The sequence below is a fragment of the Sander lucioperca genome, chromosome 12 (assembly GCF_008315115.2).
Source record: "Sander lucioperca isolate FBNREF2018 chromosome 12, SLUC_FBN_1.2, whole genome shotgun sequence".
NCBI classification, from domain to species: Eukaryota; Metazoa; Chordata; class Actinopteri; order Perciformes; family Percidae; genus Sander; species Sander lucioperca.
The window spans coordinates 35,244,215-35,259,841 of NC_050184.1; the positions used below are offsets into that span (position 1 = coordinate 35,244,215).

At 40.6% G+C, this 15,627-nt stretch overlaps 1 protein-coding gene across 4 annotated transcripts in view; it reads left to right on the forward strand.

Annotated features, from left to right (window-relative positions):
• The window catches only part of src (v-src avian sarcoma (Schmidt-Ruppin A-2) viral oncogene homolog), a 38,842-nt gene extending 29,047 nt beyond the window's left edge, over positions 1–9,795 (forward strand). For all 4 annotated transcript variants that reach the window (XM_031290511.2, XM_031290513.2, XM_031290512.2 and 1 more), the window contains 8 exons: positions 186–289; positions 2,218–2,367; positions 3,182–3,337; positions 4,854–5,033; positions 5,911–5,987; positions 6,093–6,246; positions 7,033–7,164; positions 8,302–9,795. In XM_031290511.2, the coding sequence (XP_031146371.1) occupies positions 186–289; positions 2,218–2,367; positions 3,182–3,337; positions 4,854–5,033; positions 5,911–5,987; positions 6,093–6,246; positions 7,033–7,164; positions 8,302–8,510 (1,162 nt within the window). In that variant the 3' untranslated portion in view covers positions 8,511–9,795. The remainder of the gene's footprint in view (positions 1–185; positions 290–2,217; positions 2,368–3,181; positions 3,338–4,853; positions 5,034–5,910; positions 5,988–6,092; positions 6,247–7,032; positions 7,165–8,301) is intronic.
• The last annotated feature ends 5,832 nt before the right edge of the window (positions 9,796–15,627 follow it).

Below are 15,627 nucleotides of genomic sequence, written 5' to 3' on the forward strand. Positions count from 1 at the left end.
TTGCACTGTAGGCATTAGTATGCATTGCATCTGGAATGCAAAGATAGCGTTTCACTGCACTTTCTTAAAAAAACCATCAGCAACCACTCACTTCGTCATTTCTTCTCTTCCACCCACATACATCTTCTTCCCCTCACCAACCTGCTCCTGTGTGTCCCATCTTCTTTTTATCTCAACCTCGCCAGGTGGTACTTTGGCAGAATCACTCGCCGCGACTCCGAGAGGCTGCTGCTAAGTTTAGAGAACAGGAGAGGGACTTTCCTGGTTCGAGAGAGTGAGACCACCAAAGGTAAGTGTGTGGAGCCAAATACTGTACAAAGAATCCTCATTAATGTTGCCTATATAGACCGTAGAGCTGGGTACCAAACCTCAGTACGTCTCAAGTCTCGACCAAAATGTGTTCTCGACATCACATGCTTTAAAATGAAGAAATGAAGAAAGGGGTTTTGTAGAAAAACGTGTTAATATTCCCCAAACTAAGATGTACGAAGGACGATTAGGGCAACATGACATTTTTATTTGAGTACTGAGTTTAAAGTTTTGAGTTAAAGTCCACATTTATTTCTATTTCTAATTTTAGTGTAGTTTTGAAATTTTACTGAAACGCTTATATAGCAGAAAATACCCAGTTCTATTAAACAGTAGAACTATACTAAAGGGGACCTGGAGCAGTAGATCTAATTATTTAGTTAATGATATACAATCCTACCCAGAGAACATTTTTGTCTAGGAAATAGAATTTTGACTAATACCATTGATTACCGGCATTTTTTCAAATGTAGTAGTGTTTTTGTAGGATCCTTCGTGTTCTTTTTTTTTATTTTTATGAACTTGATCTGAATCTCAGATCTGTCTTACCAAAATGCACCAAGGAGAAGAAAGCAAATTCTGCCTAGGATTAAGACATGACACCCTGCTGTTCAGTGTGCACCCCGCTGCGTCGTGTGGCGGTGTGGGTACAGAAGAGGGACCAATCAGGCAGATGGGGAAAGTGGGATGTGACGCCTGTGGGACTGGAGATAGTTCTAATAGGCAGCTGCTCTGCGGCTGCAGCAACATGGTCCCCACGGGTTAAGCTAGCTCTGTGTGTGTGATTTGTGTACACATGTACATTACAGGATTCCTGTAGTTTGTTATTATTGGATTTCTATGTCCTAGGGGGGGTGGGGGTTGGAATCAAAAATCGTAGTATCGCGATTTTTTTTTTTTTTTTTTTTTTTGGGACAATTTTTAAAATCAATTCATTTCCCTAGATCGATATATTTTTTTTTTTTGATGATTCACTTTAATATTTTCTGTTTTTGGTACCATTAGTCTATATCCACCACATTCCACTTGCGCGATTGCTCCGGTGCCGCCGGAAATTCCGCCAGATGCATGTCTTTTCAGCTGATGTCCGTTTCCTTCCGCTTTCTTTGTGTTGTAATTTTAAACTCCGGTGGATTTCTGAGGACTATGGTTAACTGCTCCTCAGATCTCTGCAGGGTAAATCCAGACAGCTAGCTAGACTATCTGTCAGACCTTCTATATCTATAGCCAGACCTTCCTCCACAGCGCTGTGGAGGAAGATCTGGCAATGCGAGACTACGGTACCACCAATAGCGACTACGTATCCGTTTCCAGCAAAACGGACCGAAAGCAGAAAATGCAGAAAATCCCTGTTATGTACTTCTTTACAACTGAAATAAATGTCAGACTGACCCATGTATCGGGAGAGAGTCGAATCGGGACAAAAGCATATCGTCCCAGCCCTGCTATATACTGTAGCTCTGCATAGAATGAGAAAAGGGTCAAGGTGGGGAGGGATGGAGGGGAGGCGAGTAGAGTGAGCAGGAGTCAGTGTGGAGGTACTGGGTGGGTGAGCCCGACAGAATTAGGTCAATGTGGAGCTGAGGATGAAGACTGTTCAACCATAGGCCATATCACCCAGTTCAAACATTCAGAGAAGGGGGAGGCATGGCCTTGAGCCGCTCTGTAATGCCATTTTGTTTTCTACCCAACTGACACTGCCCTCTGGTGGCGTAGTGAGCACATTGTCACCAAAACCTCAAAGCCTAATTTCTCCTTTTTATATCCATGCAAACAACCGTGTCACCCCGATTTTTAATTTGCTTTTATATTTTTGTCCAGATTATTAAAATCATTTATTCTTGCAGTATATCCCCCCCCCCCCTCCCCCACCACATGCATTATCACATTTGCTCTTCTTCTCGCCAGGTGCCTACTGTCTGTCTGTGTTGGACTATGACAACACTAAAGGGCTGAATGTGAAGCACTACAAGATCAGGAAGCTGGACAGCGGAGGCTTCTACATCACATCCCGCACGCAGTTCAGCAACCTGCAGCAGCTTGTCAACCACTATCGCAGTCAGTTCATGTTGTCATATTTGTTTATTAGAGGGTAACTTCGTTTTTTTTTTTTTTCAACCTGGACCTTATTAATTATGTTTTTATGTCTAAGTGACTGATGGGAACAACAATCTTTGAAATTGGTCCAGTATTAAGCTACATCGCTGCAGCCGGCAGTGGCGAAACAAGTTACAAGTTTTTGGGCAATTGCGCACCTTCAATTTACGTCCACATAAAAACATTCCCGAAATTGCTATCGCCAAACCCACCAGACTCCATGGAAATAAACAGTAATTTTATCATCGTAAAATACACTCAAAGTCGATAGAAACCAAATAAAACTATCAAATACATGAAATGAACACATAATTTACTAATTTACATGTGAAAATATGCTGGCTCTATATACGCTAAAAGGATTGTTTATTTAAATTTGTGTGTGAGTGTGGTGGGTTTGGTAATAGTGATTTCTGAGCTGTTTCTGGTTGAACAAAAAGGACTTTACTTTATAACAAAAAGGTCTATATCTGTAGGGATCCTTTCCATAATGTTGTCAGACACTTAGAATAATAATCTGAGCCTTTCAGTGACAAAAACAGCACTTTTAGTGGACTGACGATGCACATTTCAGTTCCGGTTCGTGGCTGCCCGTTACAGCGTTCTCGCTCAATACTGGACCAATTGTAAGCTAGGGTCCAAGTTTGGAAAAAAAACAACGAAATTATCCTTTAAGTCACACACTGCCTGCGTTTCTGGTACACCGAGAAGAATATTCTGTGATTAGGATGGATTTTCTTTTCCCACATTCCGTGTCTTGTGTCGTGTCCCCCAGAGCATGCTGATGGGCTGTGTCACACTCTATCAGACGTCTGTCCGGTACTGAAGCCTCAGACTCAGGGCTTATCCAAGGATGCCTGGGAGATCCCGAGAGATTCCCTCCGCCTTGACCTCAAGCTCGGACAGGGCTGCTTTGGAGAGGTCTGGATGGGTAAGCCGTGCTTTCTCGAACAAATCTCCAAAAGCTGCTGCTGGTTTTCTGGTTTTTCTGTGGAGACATTTGTGTTTTATTGATCACTGAAAAGGAAAGTTTCAAGGCACACTACACACTTCCAGTGAAATATTAAAAAACGTGACGACCAAGAGTTAAATTCTTCCATACTCCTTTCAAATCTTTACCCCAAAAGTGCATTGGATCTCATTCTTTTCTCTCTAATGCTTTTGTCATTGCTGTAGCATATAACTGACATCCCTCCGCTCAGTAAGGAAATACTGTATTTCATGACTCTGGACAGTTTAACAGATGATCAAAGGCAATAAACATCCATCAATATTGTTCCTCAGCAGATGTACAGCTGGCAGTTGTCTTTTGTGATATGGGATTTGATTGATAAATACCACTGTTAGCATGTTTAATTAAAGGCCTGTAATTGGATGTGCATTACACTGTACATTGTATAGGCCTGTGGGTACCAACCTTTTTGTTAGATGTACTCTACCCCCACAGCCTTATCAGCTTAACTTCATCAACACCACACGCCATGTTCCAAATGTTCTGGAATCTAGGACGCAGAATTTTCTGCAGATTTTAAACAAATTAAAAAATAATAATAATAATAGAACTCAGAATGTTACCACTTCTCCCCTTGCAAGCAGAAAAAAAGGTCTGCTAAATTCTGCCGATTTTCAGATTCTGTTTGGGTCCGTTAATGATATGAAAGTAGATATTTTACAAAATGTAGTTTCATACAATTGAACTGTCGACTTCCGGTCGCGCGCATGAGAGCGGCATGCTGAAAAACGGCGTCCTCCAAGCCCGAACGTTTACAAATAATAATGATCACAGAATTAAAAAGACAAACTGCACGAGATCTCTTTGAAGGGGAATGAACTTACGATCTGGATCAATAACGAAAAAGGCGAAATGAAAAAGAATGACTGAAACACAAGATGGAAAAACAATCGACAGCCTCGCGGACAAAAACGCCAGGAGACAATGAAGTTCTACAACTGATGATTGAGCTGAAAAACTCAATCACAACACAAATCAAGGACTTCAGAGCAGAATTCAAAATTTATCGAGAGGAAACTGAACGAGATATGAAAAAAAACCTGTCAATGTTAAGGTTGTTTGCATCAGTAGCCTACATGTACCACTTTGAAATTAGAGAAGATGAATGCTTTAACCATTTATCCAATGTTTTTGGCTATTTCAACCATTTATCCATCACATGACTGTTAACAACTTCTTTGCTTTTTAATAGATAGTTTTTACATACTCATATTTGTAACATTTGGTGTTCAGGTGTTATAGCTACTCCCAATCTTTGGCTACTGCAGAAGTACCCCATGGTGTACAGGTACCACTGTTTGTAAACCACTGCTAAGGCATTGTTGTGTCATTAGCAGTGGTATTGGAAATTTGTTTTAACGCCACTCTATGCTGGAATCTTAGAATTGATTGCCGTGTAACAAGCAATACTGCTGTGACCTTCATCGCTCATCAGGAACATGGAACGGTACAACACGGGTGGCGATAAAGACTCTGAAGACGGGCACGATGTCCCCTGAGGCCTTCCTCCAGGAAGCTCAGGTCATGAAGAAGCTGAGACATGAAAAGCTGGTTCAGCTCTATGCTGTGGTGTCCGAAGAGCCCATCTACATCGTCACGGAGTACATGGGACAAGGTCAGCATCGACTTTCACATATACACACATTTCTACCGTAGAACTCGGGAAACAAGTGATGTCATTGTGGTTTTTCAAATAATTGTAGCCTAGTTTGAGTGAACGTACCTACTGAATGGCAGTAAAATACCTGTGTATAACGGGAGCAAAACTAAATCAAGACAAGCTATGAGGCATTTACTGCCTGCAAAAACAAATTCATTTAAACAAAATGTAACTTTTAAAAAGGTTGAAGGATTCTGAGGCACTCGGGAGGGTAAAGTTTAAAAAGCCTTCAGCATTTTCTTCGCTATAAAGTCTTTAAAAACATGCTACATGGGGTGCCCGGATAGCTCAGTGCGTAGAGCAGGTGCCCATATATAGAGGTTTACTCCTCGACGCAGCGGTCCCAGGTTTGACTCCGACCTGCGGCCCTTTGCTGCATGTCATTCCCCCTCTCTCTCCCCTTTCATGTCTTCATCTGTCCTGTCAAATAAAGGTCTAAAAATGCCCAAAAAATGATCAGTAAAAAAATAAACGTGCTACATGGTTAATGGCTGAAACGTGTAGGCTTCTTTTAATGACTTTATAGCCAAGAAGATATTAAAGGCTTTTTAAACTTTACCCTCTCGAGTGCCTCAGATTCCTTTTAACCTTTTTAAACTTCCATTTTGTTTTGAAAAAAATAAAAATAAAAAATAAAACAGTACCAGAGGGACACTTTCTACGCACCCGAGCAGCTCTCTCCATGCAGATAGCATTGTGACAAAATGGAACTTTATTTTATTAAATACGCTTTAGCAATAACAGGAGGAATTGGACACTAAATAAACGCTGAAATGACCACAACAGCTCCAACAGTGTTACACTAACCGTCGGTATGTCTCCTTGCCCACAGGTAGCTTACTGGATTTCCTGAAAGGTGACATGGGCAAGATGCTCCGCCTCCCCCAGCTGGTGGACATGGCCTCACAGGTCAGCACAAATAATTTGCTGCTGCATAATTTAAATCACTTCATGATACTGTCGTTGGTGTTTTCCTTAAGTGTAGACAACTACAAAGCTATATGTCGTTCTCAGATTGCTTCAGGGATGGCTTATGTGGAGAGGATGAACTACGTGCACAGAGACCTGCGAGCTGCTAACATCCTGGTTGGAGATAACCTGGTTTGCAAAGTGGCTGACTTTGGTCTGGCTCGCCTCATTGAGGATAATGAATATACTGCCAGGCAGGGTAAGACCACAGGAGGGTGTTGCTAGCTTTTAGAATTTGTTTTTTTTGCACACTTGTTTCTTTATGTAGCACATTTGCTCCCCACCTGTTTATATTGTTACCTCTTAAAATGAAGTCATGGGGCGCCCTGGTTGAGCGTACCACCATGTACAGAGGCTCAGTCCTTATCGCAGTGGCCCAGGTTCGATTCCGACCTGCGGCCTGTACTGCATGTTATTCCCCCTCTCCTTCCCCCTTTGCTGCATGTCATTCTCTCTTTCTTTCTTTCTTTCTTTCTTTCTTTCTCTCTCTCTCTCTCTCTCTCTCTCTCTCTCTCTCTCTCTCTCTCTCTCTCTCTCTCTCTCTCTCTCTCTCTCTCTCTCTTCTTTCCTGTCTTCAAAGGTCCTGTCAAATAAAGGCCAAACATCCTATTTATGTTTTATCGAAGTCATATCTATTTGTGACCCCACATTACAGGGTATCGTGCTGTGTATGTGGGTTATGAGCAGTCCAACCAAAGGGATTATTCCCTCAGAATGTCTAATTTTTGTGTTTAGATCTAAGGAAGTTAAAGGATCCAGTATTTCAAAGACAATAATGAAAAAAAGGTTTTCTTTCTCATCCCTTCAATCATCTCATGACAACTCAGATTTCAGTCCCAACACCCAAGTTGGGAACGACAGATGCAGCACCTGTAGTTATAAAAGTGTTTAAGGAAACTTTATGATTTTAGGCAACTGATGTGATGTGTCTGTCTGTGCTACCATGATCTCATATTAACTTGCTGATAAACCTGTCCTCTTGCAGGAGCCAAGTTTCCCATCAAGTGGACTGCTCCTGAGGCTGCTCTGTACGGCCGCTTCACCATTAAATCCGACGTCTGGTCATTTGGGGTCCTGCTGACTGAACTGGCCACCAAAGGCAGAGTGCCCTATCCAGGCAAGGATCTGGTTCTTTTCGACATTTTTCATTCTGAGAGATCAACCTGTGCATTTTAGGTTGAGTGCTTTTACCAACATGTTCCACCAGTCCAACAGCATCAACATTCATGACTCGGAGTCTGTAGGCCTATGTCACCCTTCCTGCTTCCAGAACACGGAGTAGGGAATCAGAACTTCTGGTCAACAGTCCCTTTCTCCATAAGGATTTAGATTATCAGCCATAATGTCTAAACCATCCGAGGTAGACTGACCACGAGCTACGTGGTTGTGAAACGAAAGTTTCTGCTCCTGTAGAATCTATAAGTCTGTATGAAATCAACCTTGTTGTCAACATGTTTTATCCGCGATCTTATGGAGAAAAACTACACTACCCACAATCCTAAGCGTAACAGCAACGTCTCTGATTGGTCCAACTCGCTGTTACCATAGAAATGTTTACCGTACCCGCGAAACCGCGAACGGCTAGAGCGAGCTTCTACCATTGAAGTCTATGATAGTTTCTGTACACGGTCTTGTACCTTTTGCCTTTTTTGCCGTTTTCAAAAATGTTTTTTACTTTGAGAGTGTTCATTTACAATCCGAACCACATCATCGTAGGTGACTTCAGGCAGGTTGCGGAGAGACTTGGTTCGGCAGTATCTATCGGGCTCCGCTATTGTAAAAAGCTATCCAGAAAAGCCATATCCCCACTCAGAGACATTCTTCCGGTCTTCAATTGTTGCGTGACATAGGCCTATTAGTCATAAGCAGGGCCATATGGAATCTACAGACACGGAATTTAGCAGAATATTCCACGAGAATGTTAAAATATCTTTTACCCAAGCAGAAACACGGTCCACTGAATTCTGCAGATTTTGGGGCGCCCTGGTAGCTCACCTCGTTGAGCGTGCGCCCCATGTACCAAGGCTCAGTCCTTACCACAGCGGCCGCAGCTTCGTCTTCAGCTGTGCTGTTAAATAAATGCCCAAAAATAATCGTAAAAAAAAATTCTGCAGATTTTCATTCTGGATCACCGCTGAAAACTGTGGAAAAAAAAAAAAAAAAAGAAGATTCCATTTGGGTCTGATGGTCATAAGCAAACGTATGATTGAAAGTGTGATTATGTGTGACTAACATCATACCTTTGCTCTCCCAGGTATGGTGAACCGGGAGGTGTTGGACCAGGTGGAGCGTGGCTACAGGATGCCGTGCCCAGCAGAGTGCCCTGAATCCATGCATGAGCTGATGCTGACCTGCTGGAGAAAAGAGCCAGAGGAGAGGCCCACCTTCGAGTACCTGCAGGGCTTCCTGGAGGATTACTTCACCTCCACGGAGCCTCAGTACCAGCCGGGAGAGAACTTGTAACTGGGCTGCACGTGGAAATGTGCATGCGTCATGCATGTGCAAAACTGAGCATGTGCATCTAATACAGAGTGCATGGACAAGTATGTGTGAGGGTTATGTATGTACAGTATAACGGGGCAGAAAGCCGACTGCATTCTGGGCACAATCAGTAACTCTAAGGAGTATCAGTGGGACATCCGACCAATCTGCAACATTCAGTTCCTGCCTCTTTCCAAAGTCATTGTCATGCTCTCCAACATGTCAGCAGCTCTGAAGCAATGTTTTCAAAGTAAAAGACTAAACTGTGGTATTATTTTGAGTTTATCCTACAGTACTGTGTTATTTTTGTCTTTCAGTGAAATCAACACCCTACACACCCAAGCCGGTTTTTCTACCTTCCTAGAGTTTGTAAGGGGCCCTAATAATATACATTTCCCATGCACTTTTCCTTTGTTAACTCACCTAGTTTGTCAGCTTCAACACTGCAATTGACCCCAGGCTATGACTATGTAAAATACTGCATATGGGTCAAACATGGTAGTCCAGAGAATACATTTTGGATAATAAGTGTTTCCCTGCTGAAAGCACCACTTCAGGATGTCTATTTTTACTACATTTTCTTTGGGAAACACACATGCTCGGAGCCTGTCTTCCATTTTGCCACTTGACAAGTAACTATTTGGGACAATAATACTTTACTACAATACTTTGCCAGGATATTTTGGGCTTTATTTGGTTATTAGACCTGGATCAACTGGAATATGTTCAGGTAAAAATATTTTATTTTTACAATCATGCTTCCCCTGTACAACATTTCGGCTAGTGTTTCACTGCTGTGAGATTTAGTACGAGAGTGTAGTCTCACTCGCCAATAGGACAAATTGGTTTATCGCTGTGACCAATATACAGCTCAACTCAAAGAAGAGAAGACGCAGAGTCTATCTCTCTATTTTCTAATTGTTGACTTTTCTTACAAACAAATGGCTACTGATCACTAACGGTCATCTCAGGATGGAAATGGAGACGACTAGAATTCTGCTGCAAGGATTTTTGTGCCAATGAAAGTCTCTTTTGTACTCTCTTCTACTGCGTAAACGTGTATTTTACTACTCTACTTTTCTTACAATGAAGTTTGAGTTGTGTAAGCAGTTCTTCTTCTTAAAGGATAATCCACTGTTTTGGGATCCCGCACCTGTGTACTGTACCAACCGACTTACCAGAAAAGGTTTCAAGGTACTGATTTGTTTTCAAGCATTCAAATTAAAATCAGGGGAATCTTCTTGTCTCCTTTCAGTCCTAACCTTCATTAATATGCAGATTTCTATCTTTTATCAACCTCAGTATGTCCCTAATTAGTGCATCTTTGTGCACAATCGTACACTGGAGATATTCTGTTTCTGTGTTGCTAAATGAGCAACAGAGCGATCCTGTGCTGAGTATGGCTATGCCTTCCTTCAGCCTGTAGGAGGCAGACCAGAACGCATTCCCATATGCATACATCATGTATAGCAAATCAATTGGCATCTTGAAACTTAATTGTAAATATCCTTATTGTATATATCATCTTTATAATTTATTCCTTTTAAAAATAACCCAATTGTTTATTTTGCCCATTGTTCAAACTTTAATGTTTATGGTACTTTGATGGGTTGAATAACATCTGACAATAACGATATATGTTATAGAAACCCTTTCACATTACAAGTATGTTGTTTCTGTGCACGTATTTTGTACATTTTCAGTATGACTTGAATTGGTGTGGAGAACTGCTCCGTATCCCCCGACTGTCAACAGTTGTGTCTTGCCAGACACTGATCATCTAGCAGCATTACTCCTTCCCATAATACAATCAAAACCACAAGTGTGTGTGTGTGTCTGTGTCTGTCTGTCTCTGTGTGTCTGTGAGTGTGTGTGTGTCCACAATTGCTCAATGGATTGATTGACGTCTCCAGCTTGTTGTTCATGAAGCACTACTCATTATGATTACATAACTCCATACAGAAGAGGGCGTGAGTGCCATTGTTAATTTTGCCCACTGTTCAAACTTTAATGTTTATGGTACTTTTATGGGTTGAATAACATCTGACAATAATGATATATATACAGTATATGTTATAGAAACACTTTCACATTACAAGTATGTTGTTTCTGTGCACATATTTTGTACATTTTCAGTATGACTTGAATTGGTGTGGAGAACTGCTCCGTATCCCCAGACTGACAATTGTGTCTTGCCAGACACTGATCATCTAGCAGCATTACTCCTTCCCATAATACAATCAAAACCACAAATGTTTACATCGTGATAATATTCTAGTCATTTTGGTGCTGCTTCAGAGACTGGTAAATGAGCAGGCAAGTGTGTGTGTGTGTGTGTGTGCGCGTGTGTGTGTGTGTGTGTGTGTGTGTGTGTGTGTGTGTGTGTGTGCTTCCACAGTCGCTCAATGGTTTGACGTCTCCAGCTTGTTCATGAAGAGCTACTCATTATGATTACATAACTCCATACAGAAGAGGGTGTGAGTGCCACAACGTTTGATCTCCGTATAACATCTACTGTGTCCTGTGGACATGGGCTATGCCACAATTAATGCATTTAACCTGCATGGGTGTAGTCAGGCTGTCTGGCATTGTCCCCTCCTTTGTCTCATTGAATCCTTATGAGCAAAAGTGCACGAAAAAGATCATATTGTATGCAGCCTTGCTCAAAAGCCAAGGACATTTCCTTTTGGGTTCTGTGGGTCTTCTTTCTGGCTATGCAGATATTTTTTTAAATCTGTGCTATTCCTATATATATATATATATATATACTCTTTTCTACTGTATCCAATGGGGATTTTCAGATACATAGCTCTTTGTTAAATCCTACTGAATATTGTTCAAATTTGAAAGTACGTTTGAATAAAATTTGTATATTTCAGACTGTATCCTATGGTGTTTGAATCAATTTGGTCTCCATAATCAGGAAGAGCTGACTGAGTTTGTATTTCAAGTGAATCAAAGTCAGTGATCAAAGGTCATAACCAATAATTGACCTGCTTTTTACTTTCAGTTGTCAGTTGCCTCAGTAAAGGTGGGAATGTTTACCAGGTGTTCCCCACATACAACTGCAGTATCATGGATATTGTGAACTAAATCCACAATTTGTTGAAAGTGGCCTTGCAATTATTACAGCATAACTCCATTCAAGTAGGAATACTACGTTTTTTAAACGCAGAAAGTCAATAATGTGTTTCTAGTGATATGAACAACAACTGTGTATTGAGACACTGCCCATGATTGTGTCCACAGCTCATGAACATTCTTATCTTACATAAATTACATGAAATATTGTATTTATATGTACTTATGTTTGTAAATCATATGGTAACACAGTGCTGGAAGTACTCAAATATTTTACCCAAGTAGCAATACCACAAAGTATATCAGCAAAATGTACAACTACTCATGATGCAGAACTGTGTTATATTATTATGTTATATGAATTGATTATTATTACTGATGCATTAACATGTTAAAAGCTTGTCATGTTGGAACTGGTCAAGGTGGAGCTAATTTCAACTACTTTGTACATTTTGGGTAGTTTAATCTGTAGGCTTTTCGTTCGTTTTCTGTTTTTATCTGATTACATGTTTTGTATGTAAAATCTCCATCTGCAGAGTAAACACTAAGCATAGCTGTCACAGAAAGTAAAAAGTACAATATTTACCTCTGAAATGTGGAGTAGAAGTACAAAGTAGTATAAAACGGGAATAGTCAGGTAATGTACAAGTACCTCAAAACTATTTAATCCTATTGCTGTTTGGGTTTCATCACATCTTTACAAATTACGCACTAGTTTAGTTTGGGGTCTCAGAGACCCCAGCTGTAAAACATGGTTAAATACAATGGGTTTTCGTATTGATATTATTATTATTGTTGTTGTTTATTTCCAAGTAGGTTTACACAAGAAATTTGCTTTGGTGTACTGGTGTATAGGTGCATAGACAAGAACCATAATTATAAAATAGAAAAAAAAATACAATATAAATTTTAAACATGTATAAAATGAAAATATCTATAGTACATATAGGCAGGAATGTGCAAGAATATATTCCAAGGGATGTGCAAAAGTTCACAGTATTAACAATAAAACAATATGCAATGTACAATGTATTATTATTATTCAGTGTGCCGATGTGTTGCAATAGCAGCAATCGGCAGAATGACTATTATCCCCCATACTTATTATTATTGGTGTGAATGCTGAAGGCATTCACAACTATGTTAATCTACATTTTTATTGGTGTGAATGCTGAAGGCATTCACAACTCTATTATTCTACAGCATTCACAACTCTATTATTCTACATTTATTCTTATTCTTCCGTACCACTTTTTTTGCACATTAACTCCTGCCACATTTTTCAACATAGAAACTACATTCAAACATCAAAAGATTCAGCTTGATTCAGAATGGTGTGCTACTGTTTATAGTATTCATAACATTCATAATTTCCGAAATATTCAACGTTTAGCGGGCATTTTTGCCCCATTAAAGCGGATGGACTGAATGTTCAAAGTTAACACATTTTCATACATTTTCAACTGCTAGCTACTCATTCATACATTCACCGAGAAACTCCATTCAAACTTTAAAACGTTCCACATCTTTCATACATTCAGGGTTGATATTCAACTTTCAAATCCCATTAGTACTTTTTTAAAATGCTCAGTCTTCTTCGAGGTTTAGAAAAAATGCCTTTCTGCCATTTTTACATTGGTGTGTATGGGATGGAATGTTTGGACTTAGAGGGCAAGGCCCAATTGACAGAGTGGAAACAGGCGGAAGCAAAATTCTCTTTACCTTGCGATACCGTCCACAGTTTTAACTCTTCATACATAACTTTTACATCAAAATGTAGGGAATATTGTGCCCTTTCTAACAATGTTCTTAGGGAGGCAATCTGACTTTCACACAAGGCACAGTGAGCTTCCAAGTGAAGCCATGTCCACCTTCTGCTGCACTGTCTCCTGTACTAAATCATACCAGAAATACCAGGAGAAGAAGAGAAACAGGCCCCTTTTTGGACAGCTGCTGTCCTCACATTTCTTACAAAACACACCATTCTTGCACAGGATGATCAGTAGGGTGTCATATCTCTCACAGTATTAAACATTAAGTGATAGGAGTTACGGTTCTTGAGCTAGGTGCAGGAATATCAAAGTTGCACCAGAGCCTCGTTTCTGTGAGAAGGACTCTCTGAGAAAAGAGTCATCATGGCAACCTTTAACTGTAGTTGTTCATGTGATCTGATCCCTGACATGTTGACCTGTTGCTGTGAAGTGACTGTGCCTAGTCTCTGTGAGAACAGCTGCTGGTGTTGAGGCCTGAGGTCAGTTATCAGGGTCAGTCAGTTGGTCAGTTAGTCCATCATGACATCATGTTAGCTGTCAAATAACACCTCTTCTCCTTTTTCCTCCCCTCTCCTCTTTTCTTTCTCTACTCCTCTCCTCCTCCATTTCTCTTCTCCTCTCCTTTTCTTCTCCTCTTCCTATCTTCCTCTCTTCCTGTGTGTCTGTCTGTTGGTGTGTGTGTAACTCCTGTCCTTTCTTCCTCTCTTCCTCGCCTACTCGTCTCCTCCTCCTTTTCTCTTTTCTTCCTCTCCTATACTAATGGTCAGTTATTCCTTAGGATTATGGTTAATGGTTCATTAAAGGTGCTGTAGGTATGATTGTGAAGATCCAGGACTCAGCCAAAGAATTTGAACATCGACAACTTCTCAGTCCCTCCCCCCTTTCTGCTAAAGCCCAAAACGGTCTCCTAAGCCCCTCCCCCCACAAGGGAGAATGAATGCCTGTGCATGAGCAGTGATTGACACGCAGTTAGACACCCCCCTGGCCCTGATTGGTGCATCTGAACAGTTAGACACCCCCCCTGGCCCTGATTGGTGCATCTGAACAGTTAGACACTCCCCCCGCTGGCACTGATTGGTGCATCTGAACAGGGAGCTGTGGATTTTTGCAAATCTCACTACAGGCTGTAGGTGGAGCCAAAGAAGCCAGATTTATTTTTTAAAATGATCATTCAGTTACAGTTGCTGAGTTTTCTGCCTCCGGTCTTTTACGCTTTTTAGCTTGTGGTTGATCTATAAAGAAATCCAAAATGCGCTTTTGTGCCATGGCTAGCTAACTTCTGTACTGTTGTTGACCAGCCGGGAAAGTTTCCACAACTATCTTCACCACTCATGAATGAGCGTCAGAGGCGCATGGCGCACCTCGCTCTTGGCAAAATCAGCAGATTCATTCTAATCAAATTATGTGTTTATTTCTTACTTACCAAATTTTAAAATGTATTACATTTAATTCGTAATGAAAGGGATTAGGTTTATATTAATAATCAAAGTATTAAAAATATTTTTTTTTATTTTTTTATTATGGTTGTAGTAGTTTCTCCTTTCGCTAGGGGGTGCTGCAGCACCCTCCGCACCCCTAGTTCCCGCGGCCATGGCTGCTTCTTCATCCAAATTGATTATTATATATGTTGTTATATATGATATTGTTCAACTTTTCAAAGACATTCATACTAATTAAACCCATTCCCACTTTTTGAACTATTCTCACTACTTTACCTTCTTGTAACACAATTCAAGTCAGCAATCCAGTGTAGCGTCAGCCTTTCAACATACAGCATTCACACCACAATTTCTTCAGAAATTGCATTCTCTAGTTATTATTATTCCGCTACATTTTTGTCCCGCTACTAGTCAGTAGTTGCCAACACGTGCACACAAAATACATCAAAACGTGTGTAATGACCGTGAATGGTGTGCTATCATTCAAATAAGAGATTTTCCACACGGTTGTCAAGATATCGGCAAAAAAACGGCACAAAATTTCCCATAGACTTTAATAGGAAATCTTCGGTAAATCGCTTAACATCGCTCAAAACAACCCCTCTTTGGGGCCGTACTGTATCGCCATACTTTAATGTAGAAAAATAATTCAAAGTTTAAACCGAAGACAAGACTTTGGCATTTATTGGGCTGAATGGGCATTCTGATATCAAACACGGTTTCTACCAAATCATAGTTTATGTATCATCTAGTTTTCAGACCGTTTCAGATTTTCCAATGTGTGTGTATGGGGCTGGAATGTTGAGA